General features: G+C 39.7%; 2 protein-coding genes and 1 pseudogene across 6 annotated transcripts in view; 2 read left to right on the forward strand and 1 right to left on the reverse strand.

Moving 5' to 3' along the window:
• Positions 1–3,597: 3,597 nt before the first annotated feature.
• LOC120420937 (heme oxygenase 1-like) lies at positions 3,598–4,639 on the forward strand. The gene is made up of 2 exons (XM_039584070.2): positions 3,598–3,836; positions 3,916–4,639. The coding sequence occupies exons 1-2, from the start codon at positions 3,719–3,721 to the stop codon at positions 4,530–4,532; spliced, it is 735 nt and encodes a 244-aa protein (XP_039440004.1). The 5' UTR covers positions 3,598–3,718; the 3' UTR covers positions 4,533–4,639.
• A 3,398-nt stretch (positions 4,640–8,037) lies between these two features.
• Positions 8,038–26,953, reverse strand: part of LOC120420941 (putative fatty acyl-CoA reductase CG5065) — a 32,661-nt gene continuing 13,745 nt past the window's right edge. For 4 of the 5 annotated variants that reach the window (XM_039584074.2, XM_039584075.2, XM_052709360.1 and 1 more), the window contains exons 2-5: positions 19,406–20,075; positions 8,778–9,323; positions 8,460–8,717; positions 8,038–8,404 (exon numbers count right to left, since the gene is read on the reverse strand). In XM_039584074.2, the coding sequence (XP_039440008.1) occupies positions 8,245–8,404; positions 8,460–8,717; positions 8,778–9,323; positions 19,406–20,019 (1,578 nt within the window). In that variant the 5' untranslated portion in view covers positions 20,020–20,075 and the 3' untranslated portion in view covers positions 8,038–8,244. Of the gene's footprint in view, positions 8,405–8,459; positions 8,718–8,777; positions 9,324–18,388; positions 18,935–19,405; positions 20,076–26,953 lie in introns of all 5 variants that reach the window. The other variant, XM_052709361.1, reaches the window with a different exon arrangement.
• LOC120420943 (39S ribosomal protein L15, mitochondrial-like) lies at positions 23,996–26,676 on the forward strand (annotated as a pseudogene).

A 26,953-nucleotide genomic window follows, 5' to 3' on the forward strand; every position in this document is an offset into this window, starting at 1 on the left:
GCTATTGCCCTCTGTATCCGGTAGTAATAATGAACTAATTTTGATCGAGTTTCACTTTCGATCTTCCCTTGTGCGATCAACAACAGTCCATCTACTTTCGATTTCACAAATTCCATTTCGTCTTCCCATTGATAAGGTGGATCAGGATAATTATGTTTCTCATTTCGATCAATTTGGAATAGTTTTCGCAATATATCACGCTTCGAATTAAGATTCTGTCGTGTTTCTTCCTCTTTGTTCCTCAGTCTGAGTTCGTAGTCCACTTCCTCATTTGACAAATGTCTCGCGTGTGGGAATTTCATCGTATTTCTTTTTAACTTCACAGTATCAAAAATGTGATGAGCAAAATTGTATGTTATGTGCTCAATAACGTAAGTTTATCGTGTACATAAATTATCAAACTAACAATAAATAATTAAATAAATAAATAAATAAATAAATAAATAAATAAATGATAAATAAATAAATAAATAAATAAATAAATGGAATAAATAAATAAATGAATAAATAAATAGTGATACAACAACCAAAAACAGGAAGGAGTAATCGATCCACCAATAGAAACCCAATAAAGGAATATTTGCTCTAAGAACCCACGAAACTCGTTCTAATGAACTTTCAATAGAAAAAAGAATGAAAGAAGACCCAAAACGTTGGGCGCCAATTTGTGGTACGCAAATCGTAGCCACGAAGGAATCCGTCCGATAACCGTCCCACGGGTTTGTTAATAAGCAAACGGTTTATGCACCACCTCCGTAGAGGACCGACTTGCCTGGTTTATGCCCGACTAGACCCAGCCGCAGGGCGGGTCGTTTTGTAAAAACCTGAAATGAATGGGGGAACGTTCAAGGGACTCAAAATAGGTAAGAGGTACTCCGCTTCGCGTGCGATGACTCCAAAAATATCCAAAACTGAACGGGGCCACCCGTTGTCCGTCCGAACAACCAGTCACCTGTTCGCTCTGGATCCTCACAGGATAATTTCTACCCCCGCACCAATCGCTGCGACGGGAAAAGACCCCAGGCTGAGATTCCCAAGCAGCCTTGCACTTGGAGTAAAACAACAGTAACAAAAACGTGGAGACGTCGAATGCGAAGCGAGGGACCTCTAGACCCGTGCAACTAATCTGGCGAGAGAGACATTTCGTTCACCAAAATAACTACGCTAACAACGTCTTGGGGGAGGTGAAAAACGAGATATATTGCATGCTAAATGTGGTTTTTAATTGTACATTTTTAACCTAGGTTTAAGTTACATGTTTGTAGTGTCCTACGTGTTCATTTCCTCTTCTCTTCTTGGTTCTCTCTCTCTCTACTAACTATCTGTGTGCGGATTTGTTCTGGGGCTTAGTTACGTTAGCCCGGAGGTCACAGGTGTAACGGTGACCAACGGAACTAGGCTCGGGAAAGGGCAACGAGCCTTAGAAAATGTGTGTGTGTGTGTTTTTGGCAACTCGGACGACGTCTACGAGTGCGTACGCATGCGGTTTTTACGTTATAGGTGAGTACTCACGGACCGGTTTCGTTGATTGGCTTACGCGTCGCTAGTGCACCGCGCGGTGCGATATTCTTCTGGAGCAGATGAAAGGCGCGCGATCTTAAGGGGGCGGCCTGGTTGAAATCGGGCTTGGCCGGCTGGCCGGCCTGGTGGACGGGTCGCCTCCTTCGGGAACCTGGACGGTGCGTGACCACGTGGACCGGGGTCTACGGTCTGGTGAACTCCTGCGGCGAATCTGGACCAGCGGCTGGACAGGAACGGCTGGCGCGATGGATGGCTCTCCCTGGAGCCACGTGTAGCGTGTGGTCTCCCTTCCGGATCCCAGTGGGCCTTCCGGGGCTCGATCGCTGAGACCGCGGGGTCAGCAGGGCGGCTAAGGCTTTTGGTGGCGGTGTGGCGAGCACGAGCTGGTAGGAGGCGGTTGGTTCCGACTCTAGAACAGAACGCCGTCGTCGGCTGTTTGGCGACGATTAACACACATCACACATCAACACACACACTAGGTACTTTACCTTTTAATTCCTCTTCGCACACAGAATCGGACCGCACAAACTACTAGCTAAGCTAAGGTTGGACACTACAGGAAAGAACAAAGATTAACTACACAAATCTACAGATCACTCGTTTCACTCGAGTTACCGTCACTAAACACACCGGGGGGCTTGACTACTGGATCGGCGCTGCTGCCTCTTCCGCGACTCAGGACCAAGTGGACGAGTAGAAATTGTAACTTTCCTCAGAAAGCGTCATTAGGGAAAGGTTGAACGGAAGTACGTAATTTCGTGAGAAATTTCGTAGTTTCGAATAACGAATTTACCCGAACAGATTTTGGCAATATTACTGAAGGCATCTCGTTCCCTCTTACATATTTGTCATCTGGCTTTCCTGTTCTAATTCATTCCAGGCTTTCCGAGAGGGCTTGATCGTGCAAGTTCTCTCGGCAGGTTTAACCCAGCAAGTCTTCCCATACGTGGTGGTGCAAGTTGTGCTTTCTCCAGGACTATTTGGCTTATCGGACGGATTGGCAGGGGTGTGAGGAAGTGAGGTGTAGCACTGTTCTACTAAAGCTTGCCATGTGCTAGCTTCGACACAAACCCTTGATTGAGTTGGACTTGTTTATATTAAATAATTATAGCTAAATGAAAAACAACTAAACGAATAGAGTGACCATGTTACATCGTATTGCATTTTTCACATCCAAATGAAAATGAAAAATCTTTCATATAAAAAAACACATTAAAAATTGAAGAAATGAACATTTTTTGACTCATATTCGATTTGCCAACCATTTCAAGTAATTTTCATACGGCAGCTCCTTATGAACGGATCCACCGTAAAACGATGGAATATAAACTCAGGATTCTCACCCCACGTCCAACCGCAAATTTTAACAGCCAAATTCAAAAAAAAAATCTGCGAGGAGAAACTAAACAACAAGTCATCCACATGCTTGAGCACTGAGTTGAAAAACATCATCAAGAAAATTTGAATTGTCAAGCTATCTGAATCACAGATTGCTTGATATTTGTTTTCGAACACGAATTTTCTTGCAAAAAACAGAAGAAGAATACAAACGTAAACACTCAATAAGAAGACTCTATCCAGCCGTCCCGTCCCAGGTTTAACCTAATGCGGCCAAAAAGGCAACACTGCCCCCAATGACGTTTCTCTTTTCCCACCCCGTAAAAAAAAATCCGACTTTTCGCATAACTAAGTCGGGTCTAGTCGGGTGGTTTCGGCCGATTCGTTGGCTAACGAATCGGCCGACCGGGCAACAGACTTCTGTGTAATCTTTACATAAGCGTCTGGTGGTAAATCGGTTGTCGAAATCGGCCGACGAAGTCGGTTACAAAAACAACCGATTTTTTACCGATTTAGTCTGTGAATAAAATAAAATCTGACTCAACCCAATTTAATCGGTCTATTCGTAGGGCGACTAAAAATCTTACTCCTGACGAATCCCGACTAAATCGGCTAACTGGTTGGTTGTTTTTGATTACCCGATTTCGAAGGGTGTTTCGTTAGGTCGAGAACTGTCAATTTTTTTACGGGGCAGTTCGTTTCATTCGTACTGTTCAATCTTTGTTCGTTTCATTCATACTCCACAGTCAGTGCGAACTTCATTCATTCTCACTCAGCTGATCATTGTTTTGATTTCTGCGTGGCGAGAGTAAACTAACGGGACCGGTTGTACGCTATTGTTTTTGAAGCGTTGCTCACAATGGCCGCCTCTACTACCACCACCGAGAAAACGGTTTCCTTTACAAAGGCGATGCGTGTGGCTACGCGTGAGATTCACAACGTGAGCGATGGCCTGGTGAATGCGAAATTGGCCTTTGGTAAGAAGTGGTACTTTTGAATGAGTAATGATGCGCTTTGTTGAAAGAGCTTAATCTTATTGCGCGTTCTTTGTCTTAGCTTTGTACGATAGCGCGGTTTGGGCGGAAGGACTGCTGGTATTCTACGAAATTTTCAAATTTCTTGAGCAGCATGTGGCACATGACTTCCTGCCGGAAGAGTTCCACCGAACCGAGCAGTTTGAACAGGATCTGGCCTTCTACCTGGGCGCTGATTGGAAGGCCAAATACCAGCCCAGGAAGGAAGTCTGCGATTACCTCAAACATCTGGAACAGATCGAGCGCGAGAACCGAAACCTGCTGGTCGCGTACGTTTACCACCTGTACATGGGCCTGCTCTCCGGAGGACAAATTCTGCAAAAACGACGAAACATTACCCGCAAGTTTAACCCGTTTGCCACAGCCGGGGAGCCGAACCGGGGTGCGGCATTGACGAGCTTTGAGGAGCACAGCATCTTTGAGTTGAAACAAAAGATGCGTTCCAACATTGATAAATTTGGGGAGAGCCTGGACGATGAAACGAGGCAGCAAATGATGGATGAAAGTAGGAGGGTTTTTGAGCTCAACAATGTGATCATTCGGACGGTGCAAGGAGTTAATCGAGCCAACGTCAAGACGCTGATTTACGTCGCGCTGTTGGTGATGATTTATTTTGCTGTGAAATATCTGTTTTTCTGAGAGAAAAATTCTGATTTGAAACTGAATTAGATTGTGTGATGTAGAATAAATTTTGATGAGGATATTTAAAAAGACTGTAATACAACATTTATTTGATATTGAAATTAAATAAAAAAAACGATAAACGAAGAATGTTTGTTTTATTTTTTCAACTTTTATTTTAACTACAGCTAAAATTTATTTCAAGAATCGCGATAGTTTATAACGATTACATCAAACCACTTATAGACTGATACAGAACTCGAGAGAAACGTACAACTCCATATAAAAAATGCCCAAAATTCGGTCAAGAAAAGGGTCACGATTTTTCTTATGCGGTAGGTTTTGTTGTTTGCTCGATATGAAGTGAACCAGAGGGAAAAGCCGGACAGTTATCATTAAATTGCCTGGCAGATACATTTATATTCAAAACCATTTGAAAATTTGAAAGAAAAAATTAAAAACTCGGAAAAAACAAAAAAATAAATACAGCAAACTCAAATTTAAAAATTTTACTATTAAAAAATTTCAAATTAAAATTTTTTTTAACCACCAAACCACAACATTTTTGAAGCAAAATTTACAAGTTCCAATTTCAATATTTCAATAAAAAACGTTACTTAATCCACCTTTAGGTGGTTGGTGCCTTCCTCTCATTTATAGAGTGATTACAATCCCCTAAAGTGTCCACATGGTTTATGGATCTCCCCTAACGTGATCGCAGCACCTAAGAGGTCCTAATAAAAATAAGTGACGAGTAAATAAAAATAGATTTCCCACAGACTTTTTGTTAAGATTATACAGACACCGCCTTTCAGGCAAATGGCATCCCTATAGGGGAAAGTGGGGCAAGTGTAACAAGCTAAGGAAATGCTCGTTATAACCCATCAAAAACGTTAAAAAATCTGTCGGATTTTTCATAATCATCTTATTCCAGGTCTTGACTAAGACTTTGATAGAAAAAGTTTTAAAAAAATCCTGTTTTTTAATGTAAAAAATTGATTTTAAAAATTTTGATTTTCCGTACGTTCTTCTCAACTAGTGGGGCAAGACGAACAACCCGTTGGGGCAAGAGGAACAATTCATGTAACAACATGTCAATTTGCTAACAAGTGAACTGTTATCACTTAGATACATCAGATTAGAATGTATTTGAAACGTTTCTTTCATTTTTAGATTAAATAATAATATTTTACTAAAAAATTGATCGTTTTTACGAAAAAAAATATTACTCAGATGAAAAAAAGGAAATTTTAAAAATATCACTATATTTTGCATGGACATTTTTTTTAACAATTGTTTATCAGTTTTTAAGTATTTTTATGTATTTTTTCCCAATAAAATATGTTGTTGCAGCAATTCGTAATTTTTTCCATACTAAAAATCCATATGGTACACTTGCCCCACCTGAACAAGATTTTTTTAAAACTCTCAACAAAAATAACTAAAAGTTAAATCATACTTTATAAAAGGTGCAAGTCATTGGTAGGGACACTACTGATCTAGGAAAAATAGCATTTTGATAAAATGAGCCTTAAAACGAACCCTAAGCCTTATTTTGTACTTTCCAAATATTATAAGAAAACAAAGGTTTAGAGAAAAACTTAATTAAATCTTACGCCCCGTGGCGTGTACGTCGTTTTGGCGGATATGTGGTAGTAGAATCAGTTAATTGCATTGCTAGCAACAATTCCTCATACTGGAAATAATCAAAATTGTAAAAATTACGGCCTTTCGAGCGATTGTTCCTCTTGCCCCATATGGTCGTCTTGCCCCACCTTCCCCTACAAGGCTTTTTTCGTGGCGATCAGACGGGACCATTTGAGGTTATGTAAATTCAGACCATTTTTTAAACTGCTTGTAATTTTAGATAGGTAAGTCAGATCTTGAAAATCCACAAGAAAGGTCTTATCATATGCTTTCTAAATATATGTAACATGTGAGGGTTTCATGAAAAAAACACCCTTTTTACCATAATTTTAATTTAATATGAAACAGTTTTTTTAACATAACTTTTTAAATACATGATAAAACTGCATGAATTTAAATAGCAACTTAGGGAACGTTAAGACGGATCGATTAAAACCATTCCGGCCAAAATCGGTTGAGCCAGTGACGAGATATTCCAGTGACATTGATTTGGTACACATGTCTACATACAGCCAAACACACAGACATTTGCTCAGCAGGTGATTCTGAGTCGATATGTACAAATGAAGGTAGGTCTAGGAGGTTTAACTAAAAAGTTCGTTTTTCGAGTGATTTTATAGCCTTTCCTCAGTAAAGTGAGGAAGGCAAAAACTATTGGAAATTGTATTACAGTTGATATGCATTATTAGTTTTAAAAATGTAAGATTTGAAGAAAAAAAAAAGATGTTTTTGCGAAACGAAACTTGTTTACGATTGTGTGCATTGAAATTTTACAAAATAACAAAAATATCCCAAACATGCTAACAATGATTCTAAACGCAGCGGAATGCATTTTTAATTGATTTTACTTTTGATTTCGATTGAAAATTTGAACTTTTTTGAAAAAAATATTTCATTGCCTCCTGATTTTACGGCCCAATTTTGAAGGTGGGGGTGTCAAAAAAAAACCTCTGGTGATAAAAGGTATTAATAAAATTTGTACCAGCCTAAAAAAAATATCTAGGAATTTGAATAAAACTTAAAATATGACGAAAAAATGACAAATTTTCGGGCGGTACTTAAGAATTTAACAATATTCTAAATAAGTTAATTTGAAAATAAAATAAAAACATAATACCAAATTGAAGAATTATCAAATTTAATCAAGAATTATAAAAGCTTTCAAGTATTCTAATAATTGCTGTCCTCCTAGCTGTCCTCATTCAGACTGTAGGTCCAATTCGCCCAAGTTAATGGTTCTTAAATTTTTGATTTTTTATTGTTTTATTTATTTTGTATTTTGAATGTTCCAATATATTTTAATCATTTGAATTTAAATGAAAAATACCTATTTTTAATCAAAATTTCTTTGTGGCCAATCAAAGAGCCATTGTACTAAGAAAAACGAAAAAAAATTTATCGTTGTGAACAATAATATCAGCAATCTAAGCTTAATTTTAGGACCCAAATTTTACCATAAATGGTAACAGTCGAGTAACGAAAAATGATCGAGTTTTTAAAACCTTTTTATACATTTTTCGATAAATAATACGTTATTATGGGATTTTAAGAATGCGATAATCGAGAACCTTTGACATCAAATTGCATGATTATCACCATTTCACGATGCACATTTTCAAAAAAAAACTCGTATTTTTCCCATTTTACCGAAAGTTCAAAAATAAGATGGTGCGGACTGCCCCTCCGGAAAAAGATATCGAAAAATGGATCTCGGATTCGTAATTAAGGACTAACATTACCTCATTTGGACAAAATTTCGCTGAAATCGCAGAGGAGTCGGGGTAACTTCTTTCGATTTCTTGTGACCTTTTTATTTAGTAAATAATGGAATTAATGCTACACTAGGAGTTTCTCATTAAATTATAGACAAACATAGTAAAATGCTATTAAAAACGTTGTGATTTTCAGTACATATTTTCAGTGTCTCATAAGTTCTATGCAGCTTGAGTATAAAGTGCGTTATTTGGTGCTTCAAATCGCAAGTATAGAAAAAATATTGATACTAAAACGTGAAGTGTACAAAATAAAACAAAGAGTATCTACTTTTCAATAAATCTACAGCACAAAAAGTCCAGTCAATTCATTAAGCCCGTGTTCCACGAGCAAAGGTTTTCCTAACACCATCGACGCTACTATCGAGCACAAACTGAATCGAACCGATCACAACGTCCCAGTAGGACCAAACCAGCCACAGAATCAACGCGTAGATCGCCGCTTGCACCAATTTGTCCATGATGTACAATCTGAAACGGGAAGGTTGATTAATTTTCCAAATTTTCCCAAAAACCTGCAGCTAACTTTCTGAGCAGCCTCCTGGCCTTGGGCAGCGTCGCCGGTGGTTCCTTCAGGACGTACTGCCGCACACCGAGGATGTAGTCCCGGAAATAGCTGGGCCAATCCAGGGCGCTCATGTCGAAGAAGAACGTCTGCCGGTCCTTCTCGGACAGGCGGCCGTACATGGCGCACATGCGGTCGTTGTTGAACACCCACTGCTTGGTGGTGTAGTACTGGAGCACGTTCAGGCCCTGGGAGATCTTCTTCTGGATTTTGATCATGCTGGAAATGGGGGAGCGGATTGTAGATATAGGGTTGACCGTGGAGTTGTGGTTAACTTACAATGGTTTCCTTCGAAGTATAATCAGCAAGAAATCGATTAGGTACGCCGGCAGATAATGGAACAAGACTACGCAGAGCATGTGGTACAAATAGTTGGACTTGATCGAACCGTCCGGATACCACAGGGAAAAGCAGAGCGGATTGTCGTACAGCTTTTTGCGGCCAGCTTCGAGCGCGTCGCCCCACGTGATCGGATTCACGTTACCCGAGGCGATGTTGCAAAACAGCGTGTTCTGCTGGAACCCGGTGTTGATGCGTTCTGCGCCAAGGATGATCACGCCGTTCATCGTTACGTCCACCGGCATCAGGCCGGAATCGTACTCCGGGTTGCAGTGCATGGTTCGGATGACGCCACGACCACCGCCAATCATAAGTCCGGTAGGGCCGTGGGTTCCCTCGATCCAGCCGGGAATGGGTTCCCTCCAGGCGGCGATGACCACCGTTGGTCGGGCGATCGCGACCGGAAGCCGATCGCGGAACCCGTTGACGAGATCTTCGGTTAAGGCTTTGGTGTAGGCGTACGTGTTGGGTAGATTGTTGAGCAGGCTGGAATTGGTATTTAAATATGTTTATTAGGGTGATCCAAATCCGGCCTTCCTCGGGGCTGCCCCCTGTTATTGAAGATTGGCCCATCACTAGGCTGAAATTCAAATTTGAGCTCATTCTGACCACGGGAACCCCTCTCTATAATCGCCTGAAGTTTGTATGGGATACAATCGTTAAAATCAGGTAGGCCACTAGGGTGACAATAAAAAAAATCGACATCAGAGATACCCTCTGACTCGATTCCTAATGCAAAAATAAGAATCTGTGCCAATTTTGAGCCAAATCGGTTAAGGCTAAGGGGTCGCTTTTCATCGTTGAAGTTTATATGGGGAAAATCACGAAAATGTATGGGGAAAAAACATCGTTTCAGTAATTTTCTGCTAGGTGGCGCAGGTCTCGCCCAAAATTGGCCAAGTGTGAGATTCTTGTAGGAAATTTAATTCCCTACAACTTTGTCGAAAGGTGCAAAACGATCCAAGTTGATCCTGATTTTTGGTGATTTTTCTAGAAAAAAATATTTTCTTATATACTTCGTATATACCCCTTGTATATTTTCAAGTATATAAGCCGATTTCTTTTCATCGCATTGCTAATAACTCATCAGGATCAACTCAGATCGTCTTGCACCCTTCTACAAAGTTGTAGGTAATTAAATTTCCTACAAGAATCTCACACAATTTTGGGCGAGACCTGCACCACCTGCTGCAAAAATCCTGAAGCGGTGATTTTCCCCATACATTTTTGCGATTTTCCCCATATAAACTTCAACGATGAAAAGCGACTCTTAGCCTTAACCGATTTGGCTCAAAATTTGCACAGTTACTTGTTTTTGCCTAAAGAATTGATCCAGGGGGTATCTCTTGCGATTTTCCGAAATTTTAAATTTTTCTTGTCACCCTAGTGGCCACTCAAATTCCATTTTCAAATTCCCGGCTTTTTCCCGACTCTTCTAGAAACTCAAACAATAGGTATTTCCCATCTAAAAAAATATTTCAAACAAAAAACTTGTTATTAAAAAGTCAATATAAACCATCGCCATTGACATTTTTTTTGTAAAAACAGAAACTTCACAACAAATTCCAATATTTTATTGTAAATCAAAGCACGTTGAAAACAAGTTCAGTATCCAATTCCAAAAAATGTGCTGTCGCCGAACCTCCCAGGTTCTGACCAGCGGCTGGTTCAGGAGGTTCAGCAAAATCATCCGTCAGAATCGCAGCAGCAGCACAAAAGCCGCAAAATTGCCAAAAGAATCAGCAACAGATGCAGCACGATCGTGGCAAGGAGAATCGCTCCGGGAAGTATGACGCGTACGCGAATGCGATGAGCCGATTGAAACAGTGAAAAGTACCTTACATTTAAAATAAGTAACTAAAGAAGAATTGAGTGAATTTCGTTTGAGAGTTGTGCAAAATATTACAAAATTATTCACGAGTTGAAAAACAATTTTCAACCAAAAATTACAAATTCCTGACTTTTTCCCGATTTTTGACGGAATCTGGCGAATTCCCGACTTTTTCCCGATTTCCCGACTTGAGTGGCCACCCTGTAAAATATATCGTGCCACCCTGTAAAATATATCGTGCCGTGGATCAAAAATATCGTTATTGATATTGTTATCTACTTTGTTTTCGATTTTCTAATTCTAGATCTAAGATCAACAATTACTTATACTTTAAGCCAACCTTAACTTTAAAACCATAATGAAACTAAATTAAGATTTAAATTTATTCGAAAAAATACACTTAGGTCAGAATTGAGCATAACCTTCTCTGAACACTATTATTTACAAGGGTCCTGATTGCTCAAAATCAACCACTCCATTCGCGAGCACAAATAGCAGGCGACGCGATACTGCCCTGATGAATTCCTACCGTTTGTCACTCTATCACCATTCGCTCCCGAACACTCTCTTTTCTACTCTTCTCTCTCTCTCTGATCGGCTCAGTCTCCGAACGGTTCAGACAGGCCAATCGTCTCCGATCACTCTGAACTGAAAACATTTTTTCTCTGATGCGCTGCGTTATACTCATTGATTTGGGTTGCCTAAAATCAATGTTATCAATTAAATTGTGCATTTATTTTGATTTCATAACATTATAGACACCATTCAAAGAAACTTCCACCAAGAAAAAATCAAATTGATGGCAAACTGAGGGCGTGAAGACAAAAAGACTGCCGCGCTGGCATTTTGTGAGAGTGGCTCTTCGCTGAGCATGGTAGTGTGTGAGTGTCGTCGAGCGACGGAGTAGGCAAATATTTTCACGATGTATTTGTTCGCTGAGTGAACAGTTCGGGCCACTCGCTGGCTGCTTGCGAGACTCATTCGCTCATGAATGCTAGCGGGTTGGAATAGGCGACGAATTGATAGGCGATGAGTGAGTGGTTTCTGTTCATTGAACCGAAAATCAGGACCCTTGATTATTTAAAACACGTAATAATCAAATCTGGAGTTTTTTTTTTTTTTTTTTTTAAAGGTATAATAAACCCAATTTTTCGTTTTTGCTTTTTGGGTGTTATTTAATACACCTGGCTCAATGTGGTTTCAAAAACACTCAAAAAGCAAAAACTGGAAATTTGGTTTATTGGACCATTTAAAAAAAAATCTCCAGAAATATGAGTAGTTCTCATCCAAATCACACGAAATCGGAAAAGTTGCCCCGATTCCGCTTCGATTTGTGTGAAACGATCACGATCCGAGCATTCGAAAAAACGTGTTTTTGAAGCCAAAAAAAAGTGATTTTTAAATTTTGTGTCGAAGGGACAGCAATACTTTGAATTTTTTTGAATCAAGACTAACATTTTAAAAGGGCCGAGCATTCAATATTACGCCCTGTTGAAATGTAAGTCTTGATTCATAAAATATCAAAAAAATATTTTCGAAAAGATCGGAAAATATCACGAATGTTTCATGTTTTAACATTGAAAAAACGGAGCCCTTTATCAAAAAATCATTTTTTTTATAAAATTCATAACTCTACGGCTCATACTTCTCAATGGCTCAAAACTTACGGGTTTTGTCGCCTAAACCATATAATAAAATCTCGAAAATCAAAAAAATACCTATTTTGGGAAATTGAGTTTTTGTTTAAAAAAAAGGTAATAATAAAATTGGATTTTTTTCCGTTTTAATTTTTTTTTTCTTAATAGTCCTTAGCAACGCCTACAACCTTGCCGAACATACCAAATTGATCAAAAAATTCACAGCTGTTTGAATATGTACCTACCAACTTTGTATGGACAGCTGCCAAAATGGAGACATGTATGGGTGAACCAATGACACAAAATAGCTTCTTTGGTCATAGGGAAGGCCCCCACAGAGTGTGAGCCCTACCCTTGTTTGTTTTTTTGCAGATTCGAACATTCGTAAATTGGAGAGTTGTATGAACGAACCAATGATGAAAAATTCCATCTTTGATCATAGGGAAGTCCCTCTATAAGTTTCAACTTATAAAAAAATTATAAAATCAATAAATTCTATTTGCGTCGACAACTACTTTTCAATGAGGAAAAAAGTTTAAAGTTTGAGAATGATTTAGCCTTAGATCAATAATATCGTTGAAGCTATTGTTATTTTCTTTCTTTTCGGTATTCTTAAATATAACACAACTCGACACTTTTAAAGTTAATTTAAGTAAATGCCTCAGTTTCGACAAGTTATGATAGATTTGGGCTCTCTAAACATGCTCCAATTGACAGAACTAAATTTTAGTGGATTTCCTGCCAATAAATAAAATTATAAGCTTAAGCAACCATGCGCACCCACGTATATCTATGGGGGTAGCAAAAATAAGGGGGTGCGCATGGTTGCTTACATGAGGGAACGCATGGTTGTTTAAGGGCTAAGAGAAAGACCGAGCTCCGATTTTTGTCGTTTTGCGCTTACTAGATTTCGCTCTCCCCGTGCGTTGCTTTCTCTCTCTATTCTCTCTCGCCGTGTGCACCGTGCTGCCAGCAAGGCGATAGGCATACTTTTGCGTCGCATGAACGTGATACCAATAATTATGCCGTTGATTCCATATTACTTCTGATGTAAAAATCTTCAATTATTATTTCAAGAACATTGTGAAGATTTTTGTATTCCAGTACTATAAATTATTACAAAAATATGTAAATTCTTCAAAAAATCGTACATTGTTCGAGAACTTGATTTTTATAGCAATGACCCCCGATGTTTTTAGTTGCATAATGTTTCATCAAGCGTTGGAAACATATTTCAAAAGCAATTTGAAGAGTTTTGTATTCAAACACTACAAAATATTACAAAAATTCGTAAAATACAGTAAAATTCAAAAATTGTACATTGTTCGAGAATCTGATTTTTATAGCAATGACCCCAAAGTTTTTGGTTGAACATTGTTTCATCAAGTGTTGGAAACATATGCCAAAAGCAATCTGAAGAGTTTTATATTCAAATACTACAAAATATTACAAAAATACGTAAAATACAGTAAAATTCAAAAATTGTTCAAGAATTCAACTGCTATCGTGACTACCCCCACAATTTCTAGTTGCAAAATGTTTCCTCAAGTGTTAGATACATATTCCTAAAATAATCATAAGAGTGTTGTAATCAAGTACAACAAAATATAACAAAAATACGTAAAAACCAGTTAAACATCAAAAATTTATCTTGAACTCGAATTTTATCGACATGAACCCCACAGTTTTGGGTTGCAAAATGTTTCATCGAGTTTCATATTTCAAAAGCAATTTGAAGCGTTTTGTTTTAAAGTACTAAAAAAATAAAAAGCTCATAATTCCAGAGCCCCCTGGTTATGGACGCAAACTGATTTCAGATCGAATTCAAAATGAAAATAAGGCAAAGTAATACAATAATGAGCTGACTTTACTAGGATGTGCGGTGTGTGCGACATATTTCTAAAATAATCCTAGGATGTGTTTGAAACATATTTCTAAAATAATCTGAAGAGTTTTGTATTCAAGCACCTACTACAAAGTTTTACAAAAATAAATAAATTGTTCGCTCTACAGCAGTGTTTCTCAACCAATGAGGAATTCCCCCCTGGGGGGGAATGAAGGTTCAATAGAAATTCAATGCCTTTATCTGACACATTCTTTGCAACTTTCAGTTTCTTTGATTAGTAATAACAACATTTATTTTTTCTAAAAAGATAATTATTAAAGTTTCAATTTCTGATAATTTTGACATGCTTTGAGATAATTAAATGATTTTTTAAATATTTCTCAGGCATTTTTATTTTAAACTTTGTAAATTTTTTGTAATTTTTTTGTGACTGTTTTTTTGTTGGTTTCTACGAGATTTTTGTACACTTTTTAACAAGAACAATTTTTTGAAAAATTATTGGAAATTGAAAAAAAAATTCAAATATTATTTGAGTTCTTTACTTTTTTAGAGTAATTTGTCTTCTGCCACAGATATTTTTTTTTTTATATTTGTACATATTTTACAATTGAATTTATTTATTGTAATTTAAACGAAAAGCAGAAAAAATGATCAAATAAACAACCAATCAATCAAATTCAAACCTGCGAAACTGTCAAAATGTCAGTAATTTTTTTTTAATAAAAAAAAAGTTTTCAAATCCTACTACAGTTTATTGCATATTTTACAATTTAATTTGTTATGAAAATTGTAATCTATTTGCAAACCTAAAAAAATGTAATTATATTTCTGCATTGATACCAATAACAGTCAAGGGGGTCACTGCTACAGCATTGCCTTGGCGTTCTTGATTGCGAGATTCCTACTCGAAACTAGGTGTCCGAAGGCTTGATTGTTGAGACAATTGCAAACCTCTGTTTACACCTTACCTTCATCCACCCCGGAATTCCAACTGACGACCTTTGGATTGTAAGTCCAACTACCTACCAGCGACTCCACCGAGACAGGACCCAGGGAGACTCCATAGAGTTGGTAGATGTCCTAGCACTTCTCAACAGACCATAGATCTACCCAGTGTAACACACTGAAGCTACCTGAAGATGTTCCAACTTCATAGTCATTGATATAAGCAGCCATTGATCAGGTTGACCTTCATCTGTGAACTCCGTAGAGTTGGTAGATATCCTAGAGCTATTCAACAGACCATAGATCTACCCAGTGTAACTCACTGAAGCTACCTGAAGATGTTCCAACTTCATAGTTATTGAAATAAGCAACTATTGATCAGGTTGACCTTCATCTCTGAACTCCATAGAGTTGGTAGATGTCCTAGCACTTCTCAACAGACCATAGATCTACCCAGTGTAACTCACTGAAGCTACCTGAAGATGTTCCAACTTCATAGTCATTGATATAAGCAGCCATTGATCAGGTTGACCTTCATCTGTGAACTCCATAGAGTTGGTAGATGTCCTAGAACTTCTCAACAGACCATAGATCTACCCACTGTAATTTAATGAAGCTACCTGAAGATTTTTCCAACATCATAGTCATTGATCAAAGTAACTATTGATCAGATTGACCTTCATCTCTGAACTACATAGAGTTGGTAGATGTCCTAGCACTTCTCAACAGACCATAGATCTACCCAGTGTAACTCACTGAAGCTACCTGAAGATGTTCCAACTTCATAGTCATTGATATAAGCAGCCATTGATCAGGTTGACCTTCATCTGTGAACTCTGTAGAGTTGGTAGATATCCTAGAGCTATTCAACAGACCATAGATCTACCCAGTGTAACTCACTGAAGCTACCTGAAGATGTTCCAACTTCATAGTTATTGAAATAAGCAACTATTGATCAGGTTGACCTTCATCTCTGAACTCCATAGAGTTGGTAGATGTCCTAGCACTTCTCAACAGACCATAGATCTACCCAGTGTAACTCACTGAAGCTACCTGAAGATGTTCCAACTTCATAGTCATTGATATAAGCAGCCATTGATCAGGTTGACCTTCATCTGTGAACTCCATAGAGTTGGTAGATGTCCTAGAACTTCTCAACAGACCATAGATCTACCCACTGTAATTTGATCAGGTTGACCTTCAACTCTGAACTCCGTAGAGTTGGTAGATATCCTAGAGCTATTCAACAGACCATAGATCTACCCAGTGTAACTCACTGAAGCTACCTGAAGATGTTCCAACTTCATAGTCATTGATATAAGCAGCCATTGATCAGGTTGACCTTCATCTCTGAACTCCATAGAGTTGGTAGATGTCCTAGAACTTCTCAACAGACCATAGATCTACCCAGTGTAACTCACTGAAGCTACCTGAAGATGTTCCAACTTCATAGTCATTGATATAAGCAGCCATTGATCAGGTTGACCTTCATCTCTGAACTCCGTAGAGTTGGTAGATATCCTAGAGCTATTCAACAGACCATAGATCTACCCAGTGTAACTCACTGAAGCTACCTGAAGATGTTCCAACTTCATAGTTATTGAAATAAGCAACTATTGATCAGGTTGACCTTCATCTCTGAACTCCGTAGAGTTGGTAGATATCCTAGAGCTATTCAACAGACCATAGATCTACCCAGTGTAACTCACTGAAGCTACCTGAAGATGTTCCAACTTCATAGTCATTGATATAAGCAACCATTGATCAGGTTGACCTTCATCTCTGAACTCCATAGAGTTGGTAGATGTCCTAGAACTTCTCAACAGACCGAAGATCAACCACCAACTAACTGTAGCTTCAGAAAAAAACCTACCTGAAATTTCTAAAATCATTAAAAAAATATAATGATTTAAAAAGTCTTTGAAAAATATAAAGAAAATATTCTGGCACCACTGCAAACGAACTGTCAGCACGCGAGCTTGAGACAAAATGAGAGAGTAGAAATCTGCGCGAATTTGTTTATGTTTCAGATATTTTTTGGGAAAAAGATAACCACTCAATTATTTTACAACTAAAGTATGGCTTTATATATATCAAATTGCAGGTAATTGTCTCGACTACAAACTGTCGAGCTTAGATTTTCCATAAAGGCTTTCATTTCTTAAAAAAGTTGGGAGGAAAATAAGGCATTTTTCAACGTGTTTTAGTACCTTTTACTAAAAAGATAACCACTCAGGCTAGACTTAACCAATCAAGCTCATATTTAACCAGTAGGTGCGTAAGAATGTTGGCTACAAAATGTCGGGTCGGTTTGTTGAGAAAATGTATCGTTTTCGAGATATTTCAATTTTACTGAAAAAACTCCCAGCTGGTTCTCTTAGCCCTTAACATGATTCCATAGGTTTTATACACAAATTAACAATTTTATTTATTGCATTGAACAATTTTATTTATTTGCATAAAATTCAATTCTGTTGATTGGAGCGTGTTCAGAGAGTCCAAATCTATCATAACTTGGCGAAACTGAGGCGTTTACTGACATCAACTTCAAAAATGTCGAGTTGTGTAATCATTGACATTTGTGAAAATTTTGTCACAAAATAAAAACAACAATTACTTCAACGAGCCTTTAAAACAAAAATGAAACAACATGCAGATTAAAGTTTATTTTGAAATTAAAATTCAAGCCAGAATTGAGCCTTACTACGGTGAACAACATTATACATAACACGGAATAATCAGATATCAATTTCCAACTAAAACCAATTCTAGTGTCTTCTTTCTCTTGTAATAGAGCTATTAATTGCTTCGATACTAGTGTCGAGCACGAGCTGAATCGGACCGATCACGATTTTCCAGTAGGACCAAATCAACCACAGGATCAACGTGTGGATCGCCGCTTGCACCAGCTTATCCATGATGTACAATCTGGAAGAAAGTTCAGTATAGTGGGAGGTCTCCACAAAGGTTTAAATCTCACTTTCGTAGCAGTCTTTTTGCTTTCGGCATGGTCTCGGGAGGTTCCTTGAGCACGTACTGCCGAATACCGAGCACGTAGTTGAGGAAATACGTTGAATAATCCAAGTGCGCTATATCTAAGAAGAACGTCTCCTGATCTTTTGCCGACAGTTGATTATACATTGCGTACATTTGGTCGTTTTTGAACACCCACTGCTTGGTGGTGTAGTACTGAAGCATGTTCAGGCCCTGGGAGATCTTCTTCTGCGCTTTGATCAAGCTGAAAAGTAGAATTTTTATTAGGGATTACGAATATGAGTTGAGATCGACCTACAATGGTTCTCTCCGGAACACAACAAGCAAAAAGTCTATCAGATAGGCCGGCAAGTAATGGAACAGGATCGCACAGATCATGTGGTGAACGGAGTTGGACTTGATCGAGCCGTCCGGATACCACAAGGAGAAGCAGAGTGGATTCTGAATCACTTTCTCCCAACAAACTTGTACAGATTTTCCCCATGCGATTGGATTCACGTAATCGGAGGAAATGTTACAGAACAGCGCTTTCCCGTCCAAACCCGCGTTGATGCGTTCCGCACCTAGGATTATCACCGCGTTCATCGTTACATCCACCGGCATGACGTGAGTGTCGTAGTCTGGATTGCAGTGCATGGTACGAACGACGCCTCGACCACAACCAATTATCAGCCCGGTCGGGCCGTGGGTTCCCTCGATCCACCCGGGCACAGGTTCCTTCCACGCGGCAGTGACGATCGTAGGCCTTGCGATGGCGATCGGTAATCGATCGCGTAACCCGTTGACCAGATCTTCGGTGAGTGCCTTTGTGTAGGAGTAAGTATCTGGGAAATCGTTGAGCATGCTGGAAAGGTAATGCCGTGGAGCGGTTAACTCACTAAAGAACGTGACACTGGTACGGTTCAAGGACAATACTTTGCAAACACTTACAAGCCACTGAGACCAAAGCATGTGTTCCCGCGTCCAGATTTGCTCCAAATGGTAACAGTTATGAAGCCTTGAGAGTCTGTTTGAAGCAAAAATATGAAAATTTCTGGCCAATGTGTTTTCTTACGCGTCAGATTCACACAAACGCACACAACGCAACACAACTCAGACAAACGTTAAAATGTTACAATAGCTCAACCGAAAACAAACACTTTGACGGCGACATCGCATTTGATATCGACAGCGATGTAGCGTTTTGGCCCACCCTGCGTTTCCATCATTTCCCTTTAATTGCAACACCTTTCAGCGTTACCAAATTAAACGTAATGCCCAAGCAATCGCGAATAGCGTTAAGGATTTCAGCATGCTATAGAAAAATCACTCCTACCTTGGCGTCACCAGATCCAGCACCTTGCTGTCGACCAGGTCGGCCAGCTTGGAGATGCCCAGCGGGCTGTGGGGCGCCGGATACGCCCGTTCCTCCACGACGGCTTCGTTGCACTGGCAGAACGCCGTAGACACGTGCACAAACGCCACCAGCCGCTTCATGCGTTCGGCCAGCCGCAGAACCCGCAGCGTTCCGTTCAGGTTGTAGTTGACGGCCTGTTTCAGCTCCTGGTCGAAGCGCACGTTGGCCGCACAGTGGAACACCACCTCGACGTTCTCCGCCAGCTCGGCCTGATCGCCGTTCGCCATGTCCAGGTCGTCCTCCAGGATGTCCCCACGCACGAGCCGGATCTTGTCCAGCTGGGCCCGGTTCGTCTCGCGGATCCGGTCAAACACCAGGTGCTTCAGGTATTCGTCCTTGCGCTGGGCCGCGTCCACGCCCCGCTTCGTGCGGATCAACAGGTAGATGCACTTGAGCTCCGGGCAGTCCCGCAGCAGCTTCTCCACCAGGACTTTGCCCATGAAACCCGTCGCACCGGTTATGAACAGCGTCCGGCCCGCGTAGGTCTCCGGGATGCTGCGGCGCATGGTTGGCGGAGGCGACGGTTGGTCCATCGTACTGTAGCGCCTCAGGTACGACACGCTCGAATGTGGACCAAGGACAGCGCAGTCTGTTAATCGGGGGGAGAGGAAGAAATGCAAAGATGAAAATAAAACCACAGTAAGGACCCAATTAGTAAGCCGCCTCATTCTTATGGTGTATCTTGAACCGGCTTGTACGACCTTCAAAATTTACGAATTGAACTCTAAAGGCAAAGTTTAACATCATTTGCAAATTCCGGTTTGTCTTAAAGAAAATTGCTCTTTTGGTCAATTAACTTGGTAATCAAATATCAAATGAATTCCCATAACAGATTTAGAGAACTTTTAACTTCCTCTAACCTATTCTTTAATAATTTTTGAAAGAAATCCTTACTAATCCGAAAAAAAACATAAAAAATAAAGCCTTCATAAAATGCAAGAAAATATTTTCATTAACTCATAAAGCGCCACCACTCCTACCAGCTTGGACTTTAGCCTACTGGTTGCATTTCACAATCAATAAATATTTCTTTCAGTTTCTGCACCTTCGAGCAGCGACCGAAGCTAAGACCACGTCAATTTTAAGCCGCAATGAACATTTCTTGAGTTTTTTTTAAATGGTCCAATAAACCAAATTTCCAGTTTTTGCTTTTTGGGTATTTTTTAATACCCCTGACTCAAGACGGTTTCAAAAACACCCAAAAAGCAAAAACTGAAAATTTGATTTGTTGGACCTTTTCAAAGGAAACTCCAGATTTGTCACAATGCTGCTGGCGAGTTGCAAAACAACAAAGTAAAAATCCGACAATCGTTTTATAGTTCGGCGACAACTTACCCCGCCCGTGATATCCTAATAATTCTAAGTTTGAAAATGAGTATTAGGCGCCATACATATTTAGAACCCCAAGGCGGCTAAGTCCTTGTAAATAAAAAGGAGACACCAGTGGCTGGTACCAGCATAAATGGCCGATAGCTGCTATCAAGTCAACTTCGTTTCGATAACTTGGCCAGGCCGAATGGTTACGCTGTCCGCTTAGTTAGTGGAAGATCATGGGATCGATTCCCATCTGCTCCATAATTTAAACCCAAAATATGACCAAAAATCGATTTTTCGACACATTGGATCAATTCTGAGAGCAGATTCAGACTCAGCGGGCAAAATTACATGGAAAACATATATTTGGATAATTTTCGAATTTCTTTAGAGTGGTCCCATATGGTTTTCCCTTGAAAATAAGATTTTTCAAATGAATATATCTCAAGTTTAAAGAAAAACACCCCTGAGACTTTTTCAGCGTTTGTAGTGCTGGATCTCCTCTTTCAAATGCAGCCTAGTGCTTAAAATTTTGCTTACGCCTTTTCGAGATATTTAAGTTTTAAATTTGCATCTTTTTTACCTTAAAATGGCTGTAACGTTTGACCCTTAAGTCCGAATTGACCTGTCAAAAAATAAAATTGTTTGTTTTTTAGAGCTATAAAAGTGCCCCCAACATCACTTTTCTCTTGCCACGTTCAAAAAACTGATTTTTGAAGGTTTGCTCAGATGCTTTCCATAAATTTGGTCGTAGAAGGCGTAGATTACGAGATAAAATTTTGGTGTCTTCGACAAAGTTGCTTGAATTGGCAAGCCCAACAACTTTTTAGAATACAATAAAAATTCCAAAAATATTCCTGAATAGTTAGATTTTCAAAATCATACTTATCGTGAACCACCCTAATTTTCAACCAAACCAAAAGTTGCCCCTTTCTATTTGCAACAACTCTTCTGAAGACACCAAAGCTCCAAAACTTCACAATTTTTCGGAAAATCCATTTTCCACTTAATTTTGCGATCTGAACCTCTGTGCAATGTTCAGTCCCACGAAAAGTTTTTTTTGTGAAAAAAAAATCCGTCAATACCTCGATATTTTCAAAACTAATTATTGGAAAGCAACTGTACGCCTGTAAAATGCATTTTAAAAAACTTTTTTCATCCAAATGTTGAAACCTAGGCTTGTAATTTAAATTTTTATATTTTTTGAAGTTGGCAGTTTCAGAAAACGGGTGCCACGATATCTCAACATTGCTTCGACCAAATCGGCTCAAAATTTTGGCGAAGACTCGTTAAACCGGTCCCGTGTGCATGACGAAGGCAGATTTTCAGAAAGTTTATTTAAAAAAAAAGATAAAAATATTTTTCAGTTTTTCATATAAAAAATCGCCAGTGTTTGATTTTTGAATTTTTTGAAAATTTAAAATTTCAAAATCGGGCTTCGTCATGCACACCGGACATGTCTTGGGAGTCTTCACCCAAAATTTCAGCCAATTTGGTCTATCCCATCTCGAGATATCGTGGCACCCGTAAATCAACTTGGTGTTCAGAGAAAAACGCTCAGAAAGTTAGACAGTTGGCTTTGCGCATGGCAAAATTCTGAGCTTAAATCGTCTCTATCTCAGTTAAATCATGAAACATCTTCATGAAACTTTCAGGAGTGATTGAAAATCATCTTTTAAGTGGATTTAATAAATTTTCTGTAATATGAAATTTTTTGATTTTCTACATGTATGTAACCCCTTAAAAAAAAACAAAATATTGTTTTCGAAAAGATCGGAAAATTTCACGAATGTACATCGAAATTAGAAAATTGTGGGTTGTTTGGGTGAGACTTAGAAAACATCTATTTTCCTGTTTTCAAATCTTTGCATGGCAATATCTCAGCAACTAAGGGTCGTATCAACAAAGTTCAAAAAAGCAAAATATAGAGAATTTTCTCAGCTTTTCAAAAAAATTTTTTTTTCAAATGGCTATTGCTTGAAAACGATGCACATTATCAAAATTTCACTAGAGTACTTTTTGATTGCAAATTTGATTTTACGTCGAAGTAACCAATATTTCGATTTTTTGAAAAAAAGTAGTATTGATTCAAAAATTCATAACTCGGTCAAATATTTTTTGCACATTCTGGAAATTTCTGAAAAGTTGGCATTTGATGTCCCATAAATCATAACAAAATGTGTTTTTTACAAATCAAGTTTTAGTGACAAAAAGTTGAATTTAAAGTCACCAAATTTAATTGACCGTGTATAATTTTTTTCATTGTAGTCCATAAATCCATACCCACAACTTCACCGAAGACACCAAATCGATCAAAAAATTCCTTCAAAAGATACAGATTTTTGAATTTTTATATATTATTTTTATATGGACAGCTGTCAAATTTGTATGGAAAATTATATGGACAAACTAATGATGCAAAATTGCGTATTTGGGCATACCGAAGGCTCCATAAAAGTTTCAGCCAAATTAAAAAATACAAAAAATAATGACTGAAATCGCAGAGAATTGCTCAGATCAAAAAAATCAAACCATCCACATTAACGACCCCCGGGTCTTTTGTGGTCTCTATTGCAAGTTTCTGCTCGAACCTAGGAGTCCGAAGGCTTGAATGGGGAGAGCACCCAAACCTCTTTTTACTCCAAGGAACCTTCCACCCCAGTGTTTGAACTGACGACCTTTGGATAGCGAGTCCAACCGCCGCCAGCGATTCCACCGGAGTAGGCTTGGTTTGGTGTGTTGTTTGTACTTATGGCATGGAGACGACTCCTACACCTGGAATGACTTAACGGCCTAACAACCAAGGCCGGGACCGACATTTTACTTCCTCATCCGATGGAAGGTTGCAGCAGATGGGAATCGAACCCAGAATCATCCGCTTACAAAGCGGACAGCGTAACGATTCGGCCACGCACTGCACTGAATTGCTCAGATGCATAGTACATATCTGGAGTTCGTTGAAAAGGTCCAATAAACCAAATTTCCAGTTTTTGCTTTTTGAGTGTTTTTGAAACCGTCTTGAGTCAGGGGTATTAAAAAAAACCCAAAAAGCAAAAACTGAAAATTTGGTTTTTTGGACCTTTAAAAAAAACTCCAGATATCGTGAAAAATAAAATTATATGACATCGACATCATCTACGACCTTAAAAATCCATTTCAAATCCTGTGCGGTCATTCAAAGTGTCGGTTCTACACAGCAAAAAAGGTAGTAAAATGCCTGCATGTAAAAAGGGGTTGTGTAATTATTTTTGTGTAATATTAAGCAGTTTGCATTGAACCCCTCTGCTCAATTTTCCTAACACCATTTACACCCAAAATGTGTAATATTAAACACATTTCTGTTCAATATTACTTTCCCGTGTTATTTGCAAACCAGCTGTCAAAATGTCAAAACAGTCGAGAGCGCAAAAGATTTTAGTCAAAACATCTAAATGATGCATTAAATTATTTTTTGAAAAACGATCGCTAGGGAGGCCAATATTCAATCTCGGAACGGACCGGAACGGGAATGTTCACCCTGGTGTACAGGTAAGTGTTTTCACTGCTTAAAGGACCTCCGTTGTTTTGAAACTTTCCAGCCATCTCATCAGTGTAAAATGTTTTTTTTCAGTCCTCGGGCGCCTCCTAGAACTATCCTGTCGTCGTCATCTTCGTTGCATTAAATGCCGAAGTCTTTCCGGATGGGTGCCGTGCGGGTGGCATCACAGGTTCCGGCCACAGGTAAGTTGGTTTGTAGCAAGGATTGACATTTTGCAAATGAATTGTTTTTTACTACAGGGTCTTCTGCTGAGTGGCCATTAAGACAGATCGGTGACATTCTGATCGAGAGCATATCACCAATCGAAGCAAACCATTTGGTAGAGCGTGCCGAAAAAAAAGAACAACACGGCGGAGAAATTCACGATTCGGGAAATAAGTTCCGCCCAACGTCAGAACTAAGGCTGGGCTAGCGGAAACACTTCGTTTTACTTGCGATTTTGCTACGAACCGTACTACAAGAGCCACCACCTGAAGCGAAAATATCCACCGATCAGTTGCACCAGCTGCAGAAGCTGATAACCGCAAGCGGGCCGATTGATTGAACCAAGATTTACAACACGGGCCTGTTCCAGATTCGGCCGGACTAGTTGCATCACGGTGTCTAGCTGACGGAAGAGGGAGCAGATAAGTTTCGATCTAAGATCAACATCAAAGTCCAGCACGCGCCGGAACTGGTAATCGCGACAATCGAGCGCAACAGTGGCGTCATCCGGACCGCCTATTACGATTCGCACAGTTTGTTTGCGGTGGTGAATCCCCGCAAGTGGTTCAAAACGAGCGTTCCGATTCCGAGGAGGATGTGCCACCGCAGGTGATCGATCGCGATTACTATACGGACACGAAGAATAGGGGTTATCTTGCGGATCCGGAGTAAATGAGTAAGGACAGGCTGGTGCTGGGGCAAAAGCACGGCCAAGAGCTGGCTAAGATTGATGAAGATCGGGAACGCTTGTTCTGCACCGGGAACCAACGTCTGTTGCCGAGGACATTAACCGGTTCGCAAAAGCCAGCTCGCCGTTCGTGGACAAACACAACTCGACATTCTAAATCCGCACGGGAGGCGGTTCGAACCGGATGTTTGCCGGGGCTGTCGCTTCCATCGATCCCATGATGTCCACGGTGGGACTAGCAATCGCGCTCGTTCGACACACTCTTAGGAAGGTCCATCAGCTGCCAGTGGCGAATGATCCCGCCCCAGATTTGAACCAGTAGGACGACCTGCCGCAACACATCGTGTACACTAGTCCAAAATATATGAAAGTTAACGGTTTCCTGCTGAACACTGCCGGACTGTCTCCGTTGGGACCACATCAGGAAAATCAAACTTCGATCATTTTGAACCAACGCGCACTGGAAACAGAACGCCGGCGTTGTGTGACTTCTAGGAGAATCCCCAGCTTACTATTTCGGTGGTTCCGTTGGGTACAGGTTCTTCAACGACGACAACGCTCCCCCGGTCACGTTTGGTCCAGCGAACCGCTCGCCGCCAGCAAACACAACACATCCTCCAGAAGGCCTGGCAGGCTGGGAACGACGCAAGCGGACGCATCTGCTGCAGCGAACCGACAAACTGCTCCAAGAGCTGCGCAACCTGGACAACCAAAAGTGTCGCGAAATGCACAAAAACCGTAATTTATGTGGCCAATGGGCAAGAAGACAAGAACAGCATCCTGATGAATTCTTGCGGCAGCATCACGTACGAGATGTTTGTATCGCTAGGTTGGGAGGTCGAGCTGATGTCGTACAACGGGCGGTTGTCCGCGGTAGGGTGGTGGCTAAATTGCACCGTACTTACACCACTTCGACAAGCGGATTATAGATCTTTGTTTTACTTTGCAGTTACGTGGAGCACATCTTCGAGGAGTTTACGGCCCGCATTTTCAGACCCACAGCCCTGCCGGATCTACGACCGGAAGTGTCCCGCTGGCGGCCGCACTCATCGATCATCACAGCCGGAAATCCTCTAAGAGTGAGTTTTTTGTGAATTGATATCTCAATCAGCACAAAATATACTTTTAAGCAGTCGAGAAAGAATCCAGTTCCGATAGCAGTAGATAATAACGACCAGCAACCTTGGCTGCAGCTAGTTTTTGATCGCCACCGGAATAGACAAACAAGTGACTTGCAATAAATCAGATTTAAAAAAAAACTTTGTTTATGTTTGGATTGACATTTCTAGCAGAATTACCAATTCGATATCTATCCCTGAGCACAAAATGGGCATTGTGTAATATTACACTATTTTTTGAGTACATTCATAGATGTAATTTTAAGTGATTTTTTTCACAAAGGTGATGTGCATGCTTTTGCATGCGATTTTACCATCGGATTTTTTGCTGTGTATCCCATTCCCCAGAATCCCATTCCCCAGAATTCCATTCCCCAGAAACTCATTCCTCAGAAAAGTTTTTTTCTATTACAAATGAACTTTATTTCAAAAAGTGTGAATTGCTAAGATTTCGCCTTTATTGTGATAACTGCTGACATTCTTTAAAGAAGGGAAAACTCTCTTGACTGTCATTACTGCTGACAAAAGATTAATTTTCCCTTTAAAGTTGAATTTTTCCTTCTTTAATGAAGGGAAAATTCTTTTGACATATGATAACCGCAACA

Source organism: Culex pipiens, chromosome 3 (assembly GCF_016801865.2).
Source record: "Culex pipiens pallens isolate TS chromosome 3, TS_CPP_V2, whole genome shotgun sequence".
NCBI lineage: Eukaryota > Metazoa > Arthropoda > Insecta > Diptera > Culicidae > Culex > Culex pipiens.